General features: G+C 38.0%; 3 protein-coding genes across 3 annotated transcripts; all 3 read left to right on the plus strand.

Moving 5' to 3' along the window:
• Positions 1–342: 342 nt before the first annotated feature.
• LOC143552154 (putative voltage-gated potassium channel subunit beta) lies at positions 343–3328 on the plus strand. The gene is made up of 4 exons (XM_077042438.1): positions 343–944; positions 2511–2651; positions 2749–2913; positions 3075–3328. Exons 1-4 carry the CDS (start codon positions 381–383, stop codon positions 3186–3188), a joined length of 984 nt encoding a protein of 327 aa, XP_076898553.1. The 5' UTR covers positions 343–380; the 3' UTR covers positions 3189–3328.
• A 6482-nt stretch (positions 3329–9810) lies between these two features.
• On the plus strand, positions 9811–11219 carry LOC143552148 (aspartate--tRNA ligase 2, cytoplasmic-like). The gene is made up of 4 exons (XM_077042433.1): positions 9811–10239; positions 10400–10510; positions 10866–10979; positions 11067–11219. The coding sequence occupies exons 1-4, from the start codon at positions 9811–9813 to the stop codon at positions 11217–11219; spliced, it is 807 nt and encodes a 268-aa protein (XP_076898548.1).
• On the plus strand, positions 11220–12551 carry LOC143552149 (aspartate--tRNA ligase 2, cytoplasmic-like). Its single transcript, XM_077042434.1, has 7 exons — positions 11220–11357; positions 11457–11567; positions 11660–11713; positions 11836–11915; positions 12000–12115; positions 12217–12331; positions 12425–12551. Exons 1-7 carry the CDS (start codon positions 11220–11222, stop codon positions 12549–12551), a joined length of 741 nt encoding a protein of 246 aa, XP_076898549.1.
• The last annotated feature ends 1780 nt before the right edge of the window (positions 12552–14331 follow it).

Genomic DNA, 14331 nt, shown 5'->3' on the forward strand with positions numbered 1-14331 from the left:
TTCTAAAGCCCTTGTTTTATCATGAAACCTCTACTTACCAGACGTTTCTCATATTTAATTTGGCTTTTCCTCATTAATCAATGGGCATTTTCATTGTATTTCCTTTTTTTTTATCTTAGTAAATCCTTACATTGAAAATAAAATATATCGAAATTAAAAAATAAATTCATTCACATCTATTGAACCAACAAAAACATGTGAAAATCCGAATAATAATAATATTCTCTTACACCATCTGCACTTGTCACTCTGTCAGTCACATGTTAATCTTAACTACAACCGACCACCTCTAGATCTACTCACCTTCTCTTCTTCAACAGTCAACCCCACAAACACACACACTTTCATTTCACACTCTAACCTCCGATCAATCAATCACCATGGAATACAAAAACCTAGGCCGATCAGGCCTCAAAGTCTCCCAACTCTCCTACGGCGCATGGATCAGTTTCGGCAACCAACTCGACGTCAAAGAAGCCAAATCCTTACTCCAATGCTGCCGCGACAACGGCGTCAACTTCTTCGACAACGCCGAGGTCTACGCCAACGGCCGCGCCGAGGAAATCATGGGCCAGGCCATCCGAGAACTCGGCTGGAAGCGTTCCGATATCGTTGTGTCCACCAAGATATTCTGGGGTGGGCCTGGCCCCAATGACAAAGGCCTGTCCAGGAAACATATTGTGGAGGGGACTAAGGCGTCTTTGAAGCGGTTGGATATGGAATATGTTGATGTGATTTATTGTCACAGGCCGGATCTTTGTACGCCGGTTGAGGAGACTGTCCGGGCAATGAATTATGTGATTGATAAAGGGTGGGCGTTTCATTGGGGGACTAGTGAGTGGTCTGCTCAGCAGATTACTGAGGCGTGGGGGGTTGCGAACCGGTTGGATTTGGTTGGGCCGATTGTCGAGCAGCCCGAGTATAATATGTTTTCTAGGCATAAGGTATGTGTCATTTCAAGGCCTAATTGTTAAATCTTAATATGTTTTGTGATTGTTGACTCTGTTTTTGTTTTGAATAATAATTGTGGAATTGCTTGATGCTTAAAAGGCTAAAATTGTACATTATACTTAAGAGTTGGTTTCTTAGCAAAGAAAAAGGCAAAATAAATGGCACAAGTTATTTCAACATGCCAATTTGTTTGCTTTTTTGAAGTAATTTTGTAGCAATGTTGGTTGTTTAAGAAAGGTCGAATAATTCGGTTTGAAATTCAAACTGGAAATCGGGCATGAATTTAGATGTTAGAGTATATGTAGGGGTGTTGAATGGGACGGGTTTGAGGGTTGATGGTTCAAATCAAAAAATCGTGTCAGATTCATGAACCTGAAGACGCCACAGTTATTCCATGCAACAGCGAAGCTTGGACGAGTTCATCCGGGGGGGGGGGGGACTCAAAATGTTTTAAAAACCCATAAATGAGGGGGGTCGGGCTCAAATTTTGTGCCAAAAATGGGTAAATTTTACACTACATATACAAAGCTTTCGAGCGAAAATTGGTCAATTTACACTGCTGTGCAAAAAAACAGGGGCCAGGACCACTCCCGGCCCTAAAGAAGCTTCGCCCATGATTCCACGTGTTGAAATGAAACACGACTGTTTAATCCCCCTTTTTTGTGTGCATATTTATACTATAAAGTTGGAAGTTTACCACGGATTTTTTGGTTTCAGTTGTTCTTTTTTTCATATGAATACCAAAAAATTGGATGTTTACAACAAATATATATAAAACAATTATCATCATCATCATCATCATCATCATCATCATCATCATCGTACTCAGTATATCCCACCAATAGCAAAGCTATGGTAGGGTCTGAGGAGGGTAAGATGTAGGCAGCCTTACCTCTACCCCATAGGGATAGAGAGGCTGCTTCCGGTGAGACCCCCGGCTCGATAGTAGTTTTGCATCAAGCCTTGGACATAAGGCACATAGCACTCAATCATCGGGACACCGGCTGATCGGTGCATGTACCCTTATCTTTCAGCTATCAACGCCACTACATGATGCCTGATTAACCGTCCGTCACTTTTAACGTTATTTTCACGAGATTAGTAAAATAACGTCAAAATTAGTGCAATTTCACTTTTGCCCACCCGAGGGTTCACACATATATACATCATAAAACAATTATGATATACTAATTTTTCTTTTTTATCTTTTAATTTTTGGCATAAAAATATAGCACTTATTTTGAAAATCATAAAAGTAAACAGGTCAATCTGCAAACCCCCCGAGCACAACTCGTTTAGATAGACGTGTATGCTTGTTTGACCAGAAACTAACCCGAAGCCATTTAGTCTAAACCCAAACCCACGTATTTCGTGTTTGGTTTGTGTCGTGTCATATGTTTACAAATAACACCCCAAGTATATTATAAGAGCAATTGCTTATGACGTGAAAAGGGGACTTGAAGTTACAAATTAATATAGTTGAAAATACGCTTTTTGTATTTGAATAATCATGTCTGATGATTTAGAGGATGATTTCGGTACGTTTGCTTGTTATGCAGGTTGAAAGTGAGTATCTTCCTCTTTACAACAACTATGGCATCGGACTTACAACTTGGAGTCCTCTTGCATCCGGAGTTCTTACCGGAAAGTACAATGCAGGGGTTCCACCTGAGAGTAGATTTGCTTTGGAAAACTATAAGGTAAACTTAAAGTTTATTACTTATTTTTGAACTTTATATTCAGTATGTTAACGCTATGCTTACTTTGAAATTAAATTGTGGTGTTAAACTGTTGCAGAATCTGGCGAGTCGATCATTGGTGGACGATGTGTTGAAGAAAGTGAAGAGGCTAAAACCGATTGCTGATGAACTAGACGTGCCATTATCCCAGCTTGCAATTGCTTGGTGTGCTGCAAATCCTAATGTATCATCGGTTATTACTGGTGCTACAAAGGAACATCAGGTCACATCTGAATTCTTTTTTATATAAAATAGATTTTATTAACTATAACAGATTATTCATTGAAAATTTATTTTGTCATCATATTTGACACACTTTTGAAAAAGAAAAACTTGTTTTGCCTGCATAATAACTAGCATCTTTCGGGTTGCTATGAAATGCAGATTCAAGAAAACATGATGGCCATAAATGTGATACCGAAGCTTACACCGGATGTGATGGAGAAGATTGAGGCTGTTGTTCAGAGCAAACCCAAGAAGCCCGACTCGTATAGGTGAAGAAACACACACACAAGCACACACAAAGACGTTTAGTTTTCAGTTTCAGCTGTTGGCCTGATATTTTTACAACAAGAATTGTGTTTGAACCTTGTATGCGACCCGTTTACTTGTTATGTGGGGATGTGATATATTTATATACTTAAGGGTGCCCATTATTAGGCTGTGTTTTATTTAAAAAAAAACAGGGATTGAAAGTTGTTTGCACTTTGCAGTCTATTTTATAACTTATAAGCACACATTTACCATAATAGCATTGCTTTGTTTTTATCAGTTAGATTTTGCCAATGACAGCTCTAATTATGATTCTAAGGGCTGTGAATAAGTTATTGTAACCACTATAGGGTTGCGGTTGTTTATACGTGACGATAACATGTTTTTTAAAAGTTCATGTGCACAAATCTTTTATTACCAAAGTTAATGAACAACCATCTTGTGAAAATCCATTGGATTTTAACAGCGATAAGTACATGTACAAGTATCAACAAGCGCGCATCGACCTTCCGCACGTTCCCCTCTTTTAGCTATGCAATCACTTTTGCAAAGGTCCCAATCACACGGATAATTGTCCCAGCTTTCTTCACACGCTTCGCCAATTATTGACATGCTCGCTTATTTTGGTAGACATACATGATCAATAAACAATGTTACTTATATGTGATAAATTCAAAAGTAAAAAAATAAACGATTTAGAAGTATCAACCAATATGTAGCATACCAGTAATTGTAAATATGAGCAAAATTGCAACATAAACCTTTGTAGACGCCATTACTTATAATTTCTTGATATACTAGATTCAAAAGATTGTGAATGGGATATGTTTCTTTCAAGTGGTTCAAGCATTGCATATTTATACTTGAAAATGTTTTATCACTTTATGAGCACATGAATGTGTTACGATATCATCATTTAATATATACATGATACTAAATGATATTAAATGCATCATACGTTAAGGTTTCTTATAGCAAATAAAGAAAAAAAATTAAGTGATTTCATTAAGTTAACACACTTAGTCAAACTAAAACTAAATGGGCAATAATATAATGGTGATATCTTTTTTTTTCATAGATTTTAAAACAAAGGAAATCTTTTTCTTCGACATGTAAAGGGAATGATGAATGAGGTTTGATCAAGGTAAATTTCTGAAGTGCTGCGTTATTTCAAACAAAGTATTTTGTAAGTAAAAGTTTGTAATAGGTTTATGACATCGGGAGTGTTGTACGAATCGAGTTCACAATCGACATTCTCAGTTACTGCTTTCAGTTTTAATCGCTACGTTATAACTAATTTTTATAAATATTGGCAGCGGAATATCAAATATATCTTAGCTAGGCTTGAAACTGGTTTGCCTGCGCGAAACCTGATATAACCGGTTTAGGCGGCCGGTACAAACTAATTTTAAAACACTATGTAAGACTTTGAAGTTACCTTTTTTCTTTTTCTTATTTTAATTATTCTTTTGTATAAAGATTATTAGACAAGTTATTGATATTTATGTATATGATTTATATTAGAGTGTATTTATGTAATCTATTTATATCTTGTAATCTCTTATGCATAATCACACAATACAATACAATCTTCGTTGTTTATTTTGGTATCAAGAGCCAAAAAGGGTCACAAACCCTAATTTTTTATTTCTGCCGTCAAACACCCCAGCCAACCACCCTCTGCTGCCATGGCACTTCTTGCATCCTTCACCCAAGCAGAAAAACAGAGTCACAACTCACACAAGTACGGTTTTACACTCTCTACAACTAATTATGGCTACTGGAAAACATTAACCCAGCCATTCCTTGTTACCAACAACCTTTTCCCCTATGTTGATGGCACCATTCCTTGCCCAGACCCGTTCATCACCATTCCTTCTACTGATAAAGACCAGCCGCCAGTCAGCCAACATAACCCAAATCATGCAACGTGGGTGTCTAATGATGCTCATGTTCGCATGTTAATCCTATCTACCATTTCTGAGAGTGCCTTCCAGCATGTTCAAGGTGATACATCCAAAGAATTATGGGCTGCTCTTGAACGTGCCTTTGCACCTCACACCATATCTCGAGAATACACCCTCAAATCACAGCTTCTTCGTCTGAAGATGGAACCTGATGAGACCAGCGCTGCCTATCTCCTTCGTGCACGTGAGTATGCTGATGCCCTAGCCAATATTGGCGAACCATACAAGGAAAAAGATCTCGTTATGCTGGTTGTAACTGGCCTTCGTGACGAATACGATGGCTTCAAATCACAGATTATGGGTCGACAATTTCCCACTGCTTTTTCAGATTTACATGCCCTCCTCTCTGATTATGAATACATGATCAGGAAGACTCCGGCAGCCCCTATGCAAGCCTTTACAGCCGCAACACCGCCAGCTAGCTCTTCTTCAGTCGCGGCTCCTTCATTGCCTCCTGACACGGTTCATGCTCTTCAACAGGTTATGTCACAACTTGGCCTTCTTCAGCCACAATCTTCGGTTTCACAGCCCGCTTTTCCACATCATCAGGCAAACTATGCCTCTCGGGGCCGTGGTCGCAGTTCGTACAATCGGGGTCGTGGAAATTGCAACAATTCTAGGAACTACAACAACAATCACAGTTTCAACAACTCTAATGGTGGTAATAGAAATCAGTTTTCTTGGGCATCTACTCAAAACATGGTTTTTGGTACTTGTAACAGGTGCGGAATTGGACATATTCCATCTCAGTGTCCTAACAGGGATCCGAGTATTATGAGGTCTACTCCACCTTCAGCAAACTTTGCTGACTACCGTTCACAGGCAACAACTAATTGGCTTCCAGACACTGGTTGCAGCGGACACTCTGCTATGGATCAACACAGCCTTGATCACTCAGAACCATACTATGGTAAGGATTCTCTTTATGTTGGTAATGGTGAAAGTCTCCCTATTTTACACATTGGTTCAACCAAAATTTACTCCCCACACAAAACCTTTACCCTTTCAAACATCCTCCATGTCCCTCAATTAAAACGAAATCTCCTTTCTGTCCAACAATTTTGCTTTGATAATAATGTGTATTTTGAATTGCACTCCACTTTTTTTGCTTTGAAGGACACGCTTACGCGGAAAACCCTCCTCACGGGTCCAAGTGACAACGGGCTTTACTCTCTTCGGCTTCCACTTTCACGTCCTGTTCACCGTGTTGCTTTTTCTGCTGTTCGTGCATCTTCTGACACATGGCATCGAAGACTTGGACATTCACATCCAGATCTTTTGAAGTCTATGTTATCTCAATTTTCTCTTCCTGTTAGCAATAAAAGTTTGAGTGCCTCTTGTAATTCTTGTCACATGGGGAAATCCTCGAAACTACATTTATTAACTTCATCGTTTACTGGTACTAATGTTTTGGATTTAATATTTTGTGATGTTTGGGGCTACGCACCCGTTAAATCCTTTAATGGGGATTCCTATTTCTTATTATGTGTTGATCATTTTACCCGTTACATGTGGATCTTTCCATTAAAACACAAGTATGATGTTTGTGCTATCTTTAAAACTTTTCATGTTATGGTTGAAAGACAATTCAACACTAAACTTAAATCTATTCAAACAGATTGGGGAGGGGAATTTCAGTCTCTTTCTCCCTTTCTCTTTTCCTTGGGCATTATTCATTGTCTCTCATGCCCTCACACTAGTGAACAAAATGGTTTTGTTGAGAGACGCCACCGACATGTGGTGGAAACGGGTCTTACTCTTCTTGCCCAGTCAGGTGCTCCTAAAAGGTTCTGGAACTTTGCCTTTGATACATCTGTCTACTTGATTAACAGGATGCCTTCTCGTGTTGCTTCCAAAATCTCTCATTTTGAACACATCTTTAAACGCAAACCTGACTATTCCTTTTTAAAAGTTTTCGGTTGCCAGTGTTATCCTCATCTCCGTCCTTACAATCCTCACAAAATGGACTTTCGTTCCATACCCTGTCTCTTTCTTGGTTACAGTCCATCCCATCATGGTTATCGTTGCCTTGATCTCAAAACACATCGCCTATACATTGCTCGCCATGTTCGGTTTCATGAACAATATTTCCCTTTTCTTCATTCGTCTTCTCCTCAGTCTACATATTCCCAATCTACACAGTCCCAACCTGATCCTTACTTCTCCTCATTTCCACTCTCTTGTTGCTCTCCGACACAACCTGCAACAGAACCTGTTTATACCCAACCAAGTCTGTCCGTTTCTGACCGACAACCCAGCCCACAACCAGCTCACCCAGACCTACCAAACCTACCCGCTACTGACCCAGAACCATCCCTACCACAACAGCCCGTCTCTGACCCACAAACCAGCCCCGAAACTACCTACCCTAATGCACAATCATCCCCGACCGTTACCAGCCCACAATCGACCCACTCACATACTACCGCCTCTATTGAAACACAACCGAACCAATATGTTCCAAATCACCCAACCTCATCGACATCTATCCCACCTAATACCTCCACCAGACCAGCACATCTTCGCCAAAATTTTCCGAAAACTAAACGTTATGATCCCTCGGTTTTTCACACCACCACTGAACCAATTGTCACTGAACCCACGACTTTCACTATTGCTAACAAGGATCCTCAATAGCAACAAGCCATGTCTGAGGAATACAGGGCTTTGATGAAAAATGGCACGTGGACTTTGGTTCCACCTATCTCAAATGTTAATGTGGTTGATTGCAAATGGGTGTACAAACTAAAACGGGACCAACATGGGGCTATTAAACGGTACAAGGTACGCTTAGTTGCAAAAGGGTTCAATCAACAAGCCGGAGTTGATTATCATGAAACCTTCAGTCCCGTTGTTAAACCGACCACCATCCGGGTTGTTCTTTCTTTGGCGGTTACCCGTGGGTGGCCTCTTCGTCAGTTAGATGTACAAAATTCATTTTTACACGGTGATTTAAAGGAGACTGTTTATTTGAGACAACCACCTGGATTTGTGGATCTAGCTAGACCTAACCATTTATGCCTTCTACACAAGTCTTTATATGGCTTGAAACAGGCCCCTAGAGCATGGTTTCAACGTTTATCTAAAGCTTTGCATCTTTTGGGTTTCAAAGGGTCCACTACCGACCCTTTACTTTTTATCTACTCTTCTGCAGGCATTATTCTTTACATGTTAGTTTATGTTGATGATATAATCCTAACCGGCAACAATGATGCAGCCATTAGTCATGTTGTTCATAGCTTGAGTTCCACTTTTGCTCTTCAAGACATGGGTGCACTGTCTTATTTCTTGGGAATTGAAGTTAAATCTGTTGGTTCGGACCTCATTCTTTCTCAGAGGAAATACATCTTGGAAATCTTAAAAAAGGCTGGTCTCTTACAATCCAAACCGGTTACCTCCCCATGCTCCACTACGGCTCATCTTTCTCTTGGTGACAGTCCGGTTTTTGAAAATCCAGTTCGTTACCGGCATGTTGTAGGTACTCTTCAGTATCTCACTTTAACTCGGCCTGACATTGCCTTTGCTGTGAACAAAGTTTGTCAATATATGCATTCCCCGACAGAAAATCAATGGTGTGCTGTTAAGCGTATTCCTCGATATATACATGGCACTTTGAATCATGGCCTCCTCATCAAACGGTCGTCTGGCTCTACTTTGCATGCTTATACTGATGCGTATTATCAGTCTTTTACAGCATATTCAGATGCGGACTGGGCTGGTTGCCCCGATGATCGTCGATCCACAGGGGGATATGCTAATTATCTTGGTTCCAATATTGTATCTTGGTCAGCTCGGAAACAAAAGACTGTCTCTCGATCATCGACTGAATCCGAATATAAAGCCTTAGCTGACACAGTTGCTGAACTTACATGGCTTGATTCGCTTATGCGTGAACTACGAGTGCCAATGAAATCTGCTCCGATCTTATGGTGCAACAATCTGGGGGCTACATACCTATCTGCAAATCCTATTTTTCATGCCCGTACGAAACATGTTGAAGTTGATTTTCACTTTGTTCGAGAAAAGGTTGCTCATGGTCGACTCTTTGTTCAGTTTATTTCTACACGTGATCAGATTGCAGACATCTTTACAAAGCCGTTGCCAACTGACAGATTTGTGACTCTACGGGACAAGCTACAGCTTGTTTCCCACGCTTAGCTTGAGGGGGGATATTAGACAAGTTATTGATATTTATGTATATGATTTATATTAGAGGGTATTAGAGTGTATTTATGTAATCTTTTTATATCTTGTAATCTCTTATGCATAATCACACAATACAATACAATCTTCGTTGTTTATTTAAGATAAGTTGAATCAATAAAAAAATTAATAATTTTATTAAATACGGAGTATTAGATAATGTATAATGTTATTAGATCGATAAAAACAATAAAGTTATAGTTTATTTTTTCAATTACTATAAATATCTATTAGTTTTAAATTAGAATAGTTGTATCCAAGTTATTAAAACTTTTTACATAAGAAATATTTCGGCCCGATGGTTATCATGCTCTACAACTAGAGGCCCAAAGCCCATCTTGCAACCCAAGTTACCCAAATATATTTATATATACAACTAATCTAATTCCATTAAGCAATTGATTAGAATCGTTTCTATAAACCCTATGGAATCCGAGCAGCGTCCGATCAGCAAAAAGATGGCGAAAAAGCAAGCCGCCAAGGCCGAAAAACTCCACCGTAAACAGGAAGCTGCTGCGGCCGCAGTTGCCAACGTCTCCATTGATCCTCTGGCTGCAAACTACGGTGACCTCTCGATCGAAGAGGTTATACCGAGTACGGTTTCCGGTCGCTTGTGGACCTCGGTAAGGTCCTTGACAGATAAACTTAATAATCAGACGGTGTTAATGCGCGTACGAGTGCAAGCAGCTCATGCTGTCAGTAAGAATGTGGCGTTCCTGACCGTTAGAGAAGAATGTTGCACCGTACAATGTGTGTTAGATGCGGCTCCTGGTGTTGTTAGCGTTCAAATGGTTAAGTATGCCGCGAATATCAGTAAGGAGTCGGTTGTTGATATCCAAGGCGTTGTTACTGTTCCGCCCGAGCCGATCAAAGGCACGTCTCAACAGGTGAATATGTATTCCCATTGAGTTGTATTATACTATGATCACCTATGCGATGCGTTTGTTATTAAAAAAACTACTAAAAAATTATTTTGTGGCACCAACATCTGATCTTTATCTATATATATAATGTATATAAACTGAATAACCGATCCATTGTGTGTAGGTTGAAGTCCAAGTACGGACGATTCATACCGTAGACAGGGCTGAGAGTCCGCTTCCTATAAATGTCGAAGATGCTTCCAGAAGTGAAGCCGAAATCGAGAGGGCTTTAGAGGTATAATATCATGAACTTAAACTTAATCAGCAAAAAGTACAGTGTTTCATATCAACTGCGCCTTATGCGTTGTTGTATATTATTATTATTATTATTATCAAATACAAATGACTTTTATCATGAGAAATGAGAAGTGTACAAATAACTAGCATAGTTACACTACTTCAAAACTGTAATTACTCTATTTATTTGTATGTTTAGTATGTTAAAAACGACAAAAAAAATTAGAGAAAAATACAAAAATAGACATACTTATGACACCCAATAAAAAATATAATATTTAGTAGGTTAATTTTATTTGTACCGGTTCATACACCTATTATTATGTATTATCATTTTCTTTTCAATCATGCAGGCTAGAGAGCAGCTTGCCCGTGTAAATCAAGACACGCGTTTAAACCATAGGGTTATAGACATGCGAGCGGCTGCAAATCAAGGGATAATTCATCTTGTGTCTGAAGTGGCATATGTACGAAATCATGTTTACGTGTTTGTTTTTTAAATATCGTGGTCTAGACTCTTTTAACTAAGTGGAACTTGATGTTATTTTGTACAGTTGTTTCAGAAGTTTTTACGTAAAGAGGGTTTTGCCAACATCTTCACTCCAAAGCTAAATGAAGGCGCTAGTGAAGGCGGTGCAGCGGTTTTTAAGCTGGATTACAAAGGTAAAGCAGCATGTCTTGCACAGTCACCACAGCTTCACAAATAAATGGCAGTTATTGGTGATTTTAGTTGTGTGTATGTTGTCGGTCTGGTTTTTAGAGCTGAGGACTCGTATACACACCGACACTTGTGCGAGTTCACAGGTCTTGACGCTGAAATGCGTATTAAGGAACATTATTCTGAGGTATTAACTATTAAGTATTATGCATAATAAACAATTTATAATATAAATATTTCAATATTATGTAAAGGTTTTGATGATTTGTATGTTGGATTTGTATAGGTTATGGATATCGTGGACCGCGTTTTCGTTAAAATATTCGATAAGGTGAATGAAACATGCCAAGAACAGCTTGCAGCCATTGGCATACAATATCCTTTCAAACCTTTGAAGGTAATGGAAAATATTCTCTTTTATATGTTTAGATAGCTTATACATAATTAACATATACTTATGTTTTAATGTTGATATTATTAAATATGCAGTATTTACGGAACACCTTACGACTCACGTTTGAAGAAGGGATTCAAATGCTCAAGGTTAGTAAAACTGTATTTTATATTTTCATTCATTAATCGGGCGAGTAATATTGGCCAGTTAACTGTACCTGTTTTAGTGTTTTGGCCCTGAATGTTGTAAAATTTGAAAAATGATTCAATAGGAAGCTGGTGTTGAGGTGGACCCACTTGGTGATCTTAACACAGAATCAGAAAGAGCATTAGAAAACCTGGTACTTGAAAAGTAAGTAAAGTTTTCTAACTATGAATTGTTAATTTTTATTATGTTTATGAATTATAAACATATTGATTCATTGTACTATTGTAGGTATGATACTGAGTTCTTTATCCAACACCGATATCCGCTAGCTGCTCGTCCTTTCTACACAATGCCGTGCCTCGACAACCCAGCTTATAGCAACTCGTTTGATGTTTTCCTTAGAGGCAAGTCATGTTTAAGATAATAACATTATAGTTTGAAGTTTCACATGTGAAAATGTAAATGTAAAATATTATCCAACTTTCAAAACTCTATTTTGCTGCAGGTGAGGAGATTATATCAGGTGGTCAACGTGTGCACATGTGTGGACTTTTGGAGTCACGAGCAAAAGAATGTGGTATTGATGTCAAAACAATATCACATTATATCAATTCCTTCAGGTACATTTTCTTAAAAAATGTATTAACTTGATGAAAACAAGAGTATTTTATAAGTAAATAGGCCGAAATTAACGTTTTAAATGCATTTTGAAGGTATGGTACACCACCGCATGGTGGGTTTGGAGCGGGTTTGGAGCGGGTAGTGATGCTTTTTTGCGCCCTCGATAACATTCGTAAAGTGTCACTCTTTCCTCGTGACCCACGAAGGCTAGCACCGTAAATTTGATGTATTAATGTTACATGGGTTTTTGAATTTTCGTTTATTTATTCTTCAATTGATATTAATAACATGTTCGGTTCAAACGCAAGAATCATTTATTAAAAAAGTTAACAAGCAATCGTTTTGTAAAAGTCAAGTGAATTTCAACAACGATAAGTACATGTGCAAGTATCTGAAAACGAGCATCGGCCGTCCGCCCATTCCCCTCTTTTAACTTTGAAGTCTTTTTTGCAAACGTTATAATCACACGGAGTAGGGACGGTCCATTCTTCTTCGCACGCTTCGCTAAGCATCATCATGACTAGTCTGCATCATGACTAGTCTGCATCACACATGTTCATAATTTCATATATATATGTGTTCCCAAATTCTCAACAAAGCACTTTTAAAATCAAACTCCTAATTCAAAGTTTACTTTCACTTTTTTTCTTTAAATGACTAAGTGTCTCAATCCTCTTATGTCCTTTAAAATGTTCAATGCTCGCCTTTTAAGAAGATGCCTCGGTTTTAAACCTTTGAGCTAACGGCCATCCGAAAATCCAGTTAAGTGAGATCATGTGCCGGGCACATAAGAATATACACTTTAATTAAATTCCTTACGATTTTAAAAACAAAATAAATTAAATTATTTATAAAATATATTGTATTGTATTTAAATATTATTTAACCCAACCCCTTCTCGGCCCACCATTGCCACCACCACTCCCTTTATCGGCGAGAAACCACCACCTTCTTCTCCATCCAACACCACCTCCTCGACTTTGGAGAAACCCTATTTTCTTCCGGCATATAAGTTGTTTGGAATTGCTTGTGTGTGCGAGGATAAGTTAATAAAGTATTAACTTTTTGTACAAGTTATGAGGTCAAATAAGAAATTCCAAACACCCCCTTAGATAAGCACAGACAGTAAGGTTAATGCTTTTGTTAAGAGGCGGCCCCACCAAATAATTCAGTTTAAGATTTTCTGATTGTTAATAAAAAAGATTAAATTTGAAGAACAATGTATGCATCACATGGCTATTACATGATATCACCTAACTGAATTTTTGGATAACCATTAGCGTAAAAGACTAAAACGAGACACTTTGTCACTTAGATGACAAAAAATGAATGGAGACTTTTTAAAGATCTGATCTAAAAATTAAGTATGTTTAAAGGATAAAAAATTACAATTATGTCTTCCGTCTTCTTCTTTTTCTAATACTCATATTACAAAACATAGCTTAATTTTTCATAATAATGTTATCTTTAGTGAATCACGAGATTAGAACTCTCAATTTTAAAAAGGCAAAACCTTATATAATTATGTGATTCAGTTACACCAAATATCCTTTATATTAAATTTAACATACCCTAGTTAAACATTTATACATAACAATTTTTATTATATACGTTTGGTGAATTTGTAATTTATCCAGTTTTTACAAATCTCAAAGTTTATAAAACCCAATTACTCTTAAATGAGTCTTTCAATGTGTCAAGAACAACTTTTTGCTCTATTAACAACATTTTTTACGAGTTTATCTGTGATTAGATTTCAACAGTCTTAATTAAAATGATTCTAGAAGAAAATTGGTAGTGCATGTATAAGCAAAATATAAAAATTAATCCTCCATTTGTGACCCAGTGGTAGGAAAACTTGGGTTCTCTAGTGAAACCCAAGTTCGATCCACACTTGTGTCACTTTGGGTGGATATTGACAATAAATGATTCGAGCTAAGCCTTTTACAAGGTTGTCAGTTTGAATTCCGAACCCACTCGGGTTTTCATTTCACCGTGT

This window comes from Bidens hawaiensis, unplaced genomic scaffold (genome assembly GCF_021521415.1).
Source record: "Bidens hawaiensis isolate Kalapana, Puna unplaced genomic scaffold, B.hawaiensis_p1.1 tig00016783_1, whole genome shotgun sequence".
NCBI classification, from domain to species: domain Eukaryota; kingdom Viridiplantae; phylum Streptophyta; class Magnoliopsida; order Asterales; family Asteraceae; genus Bidens; species Bidens hawaiensis.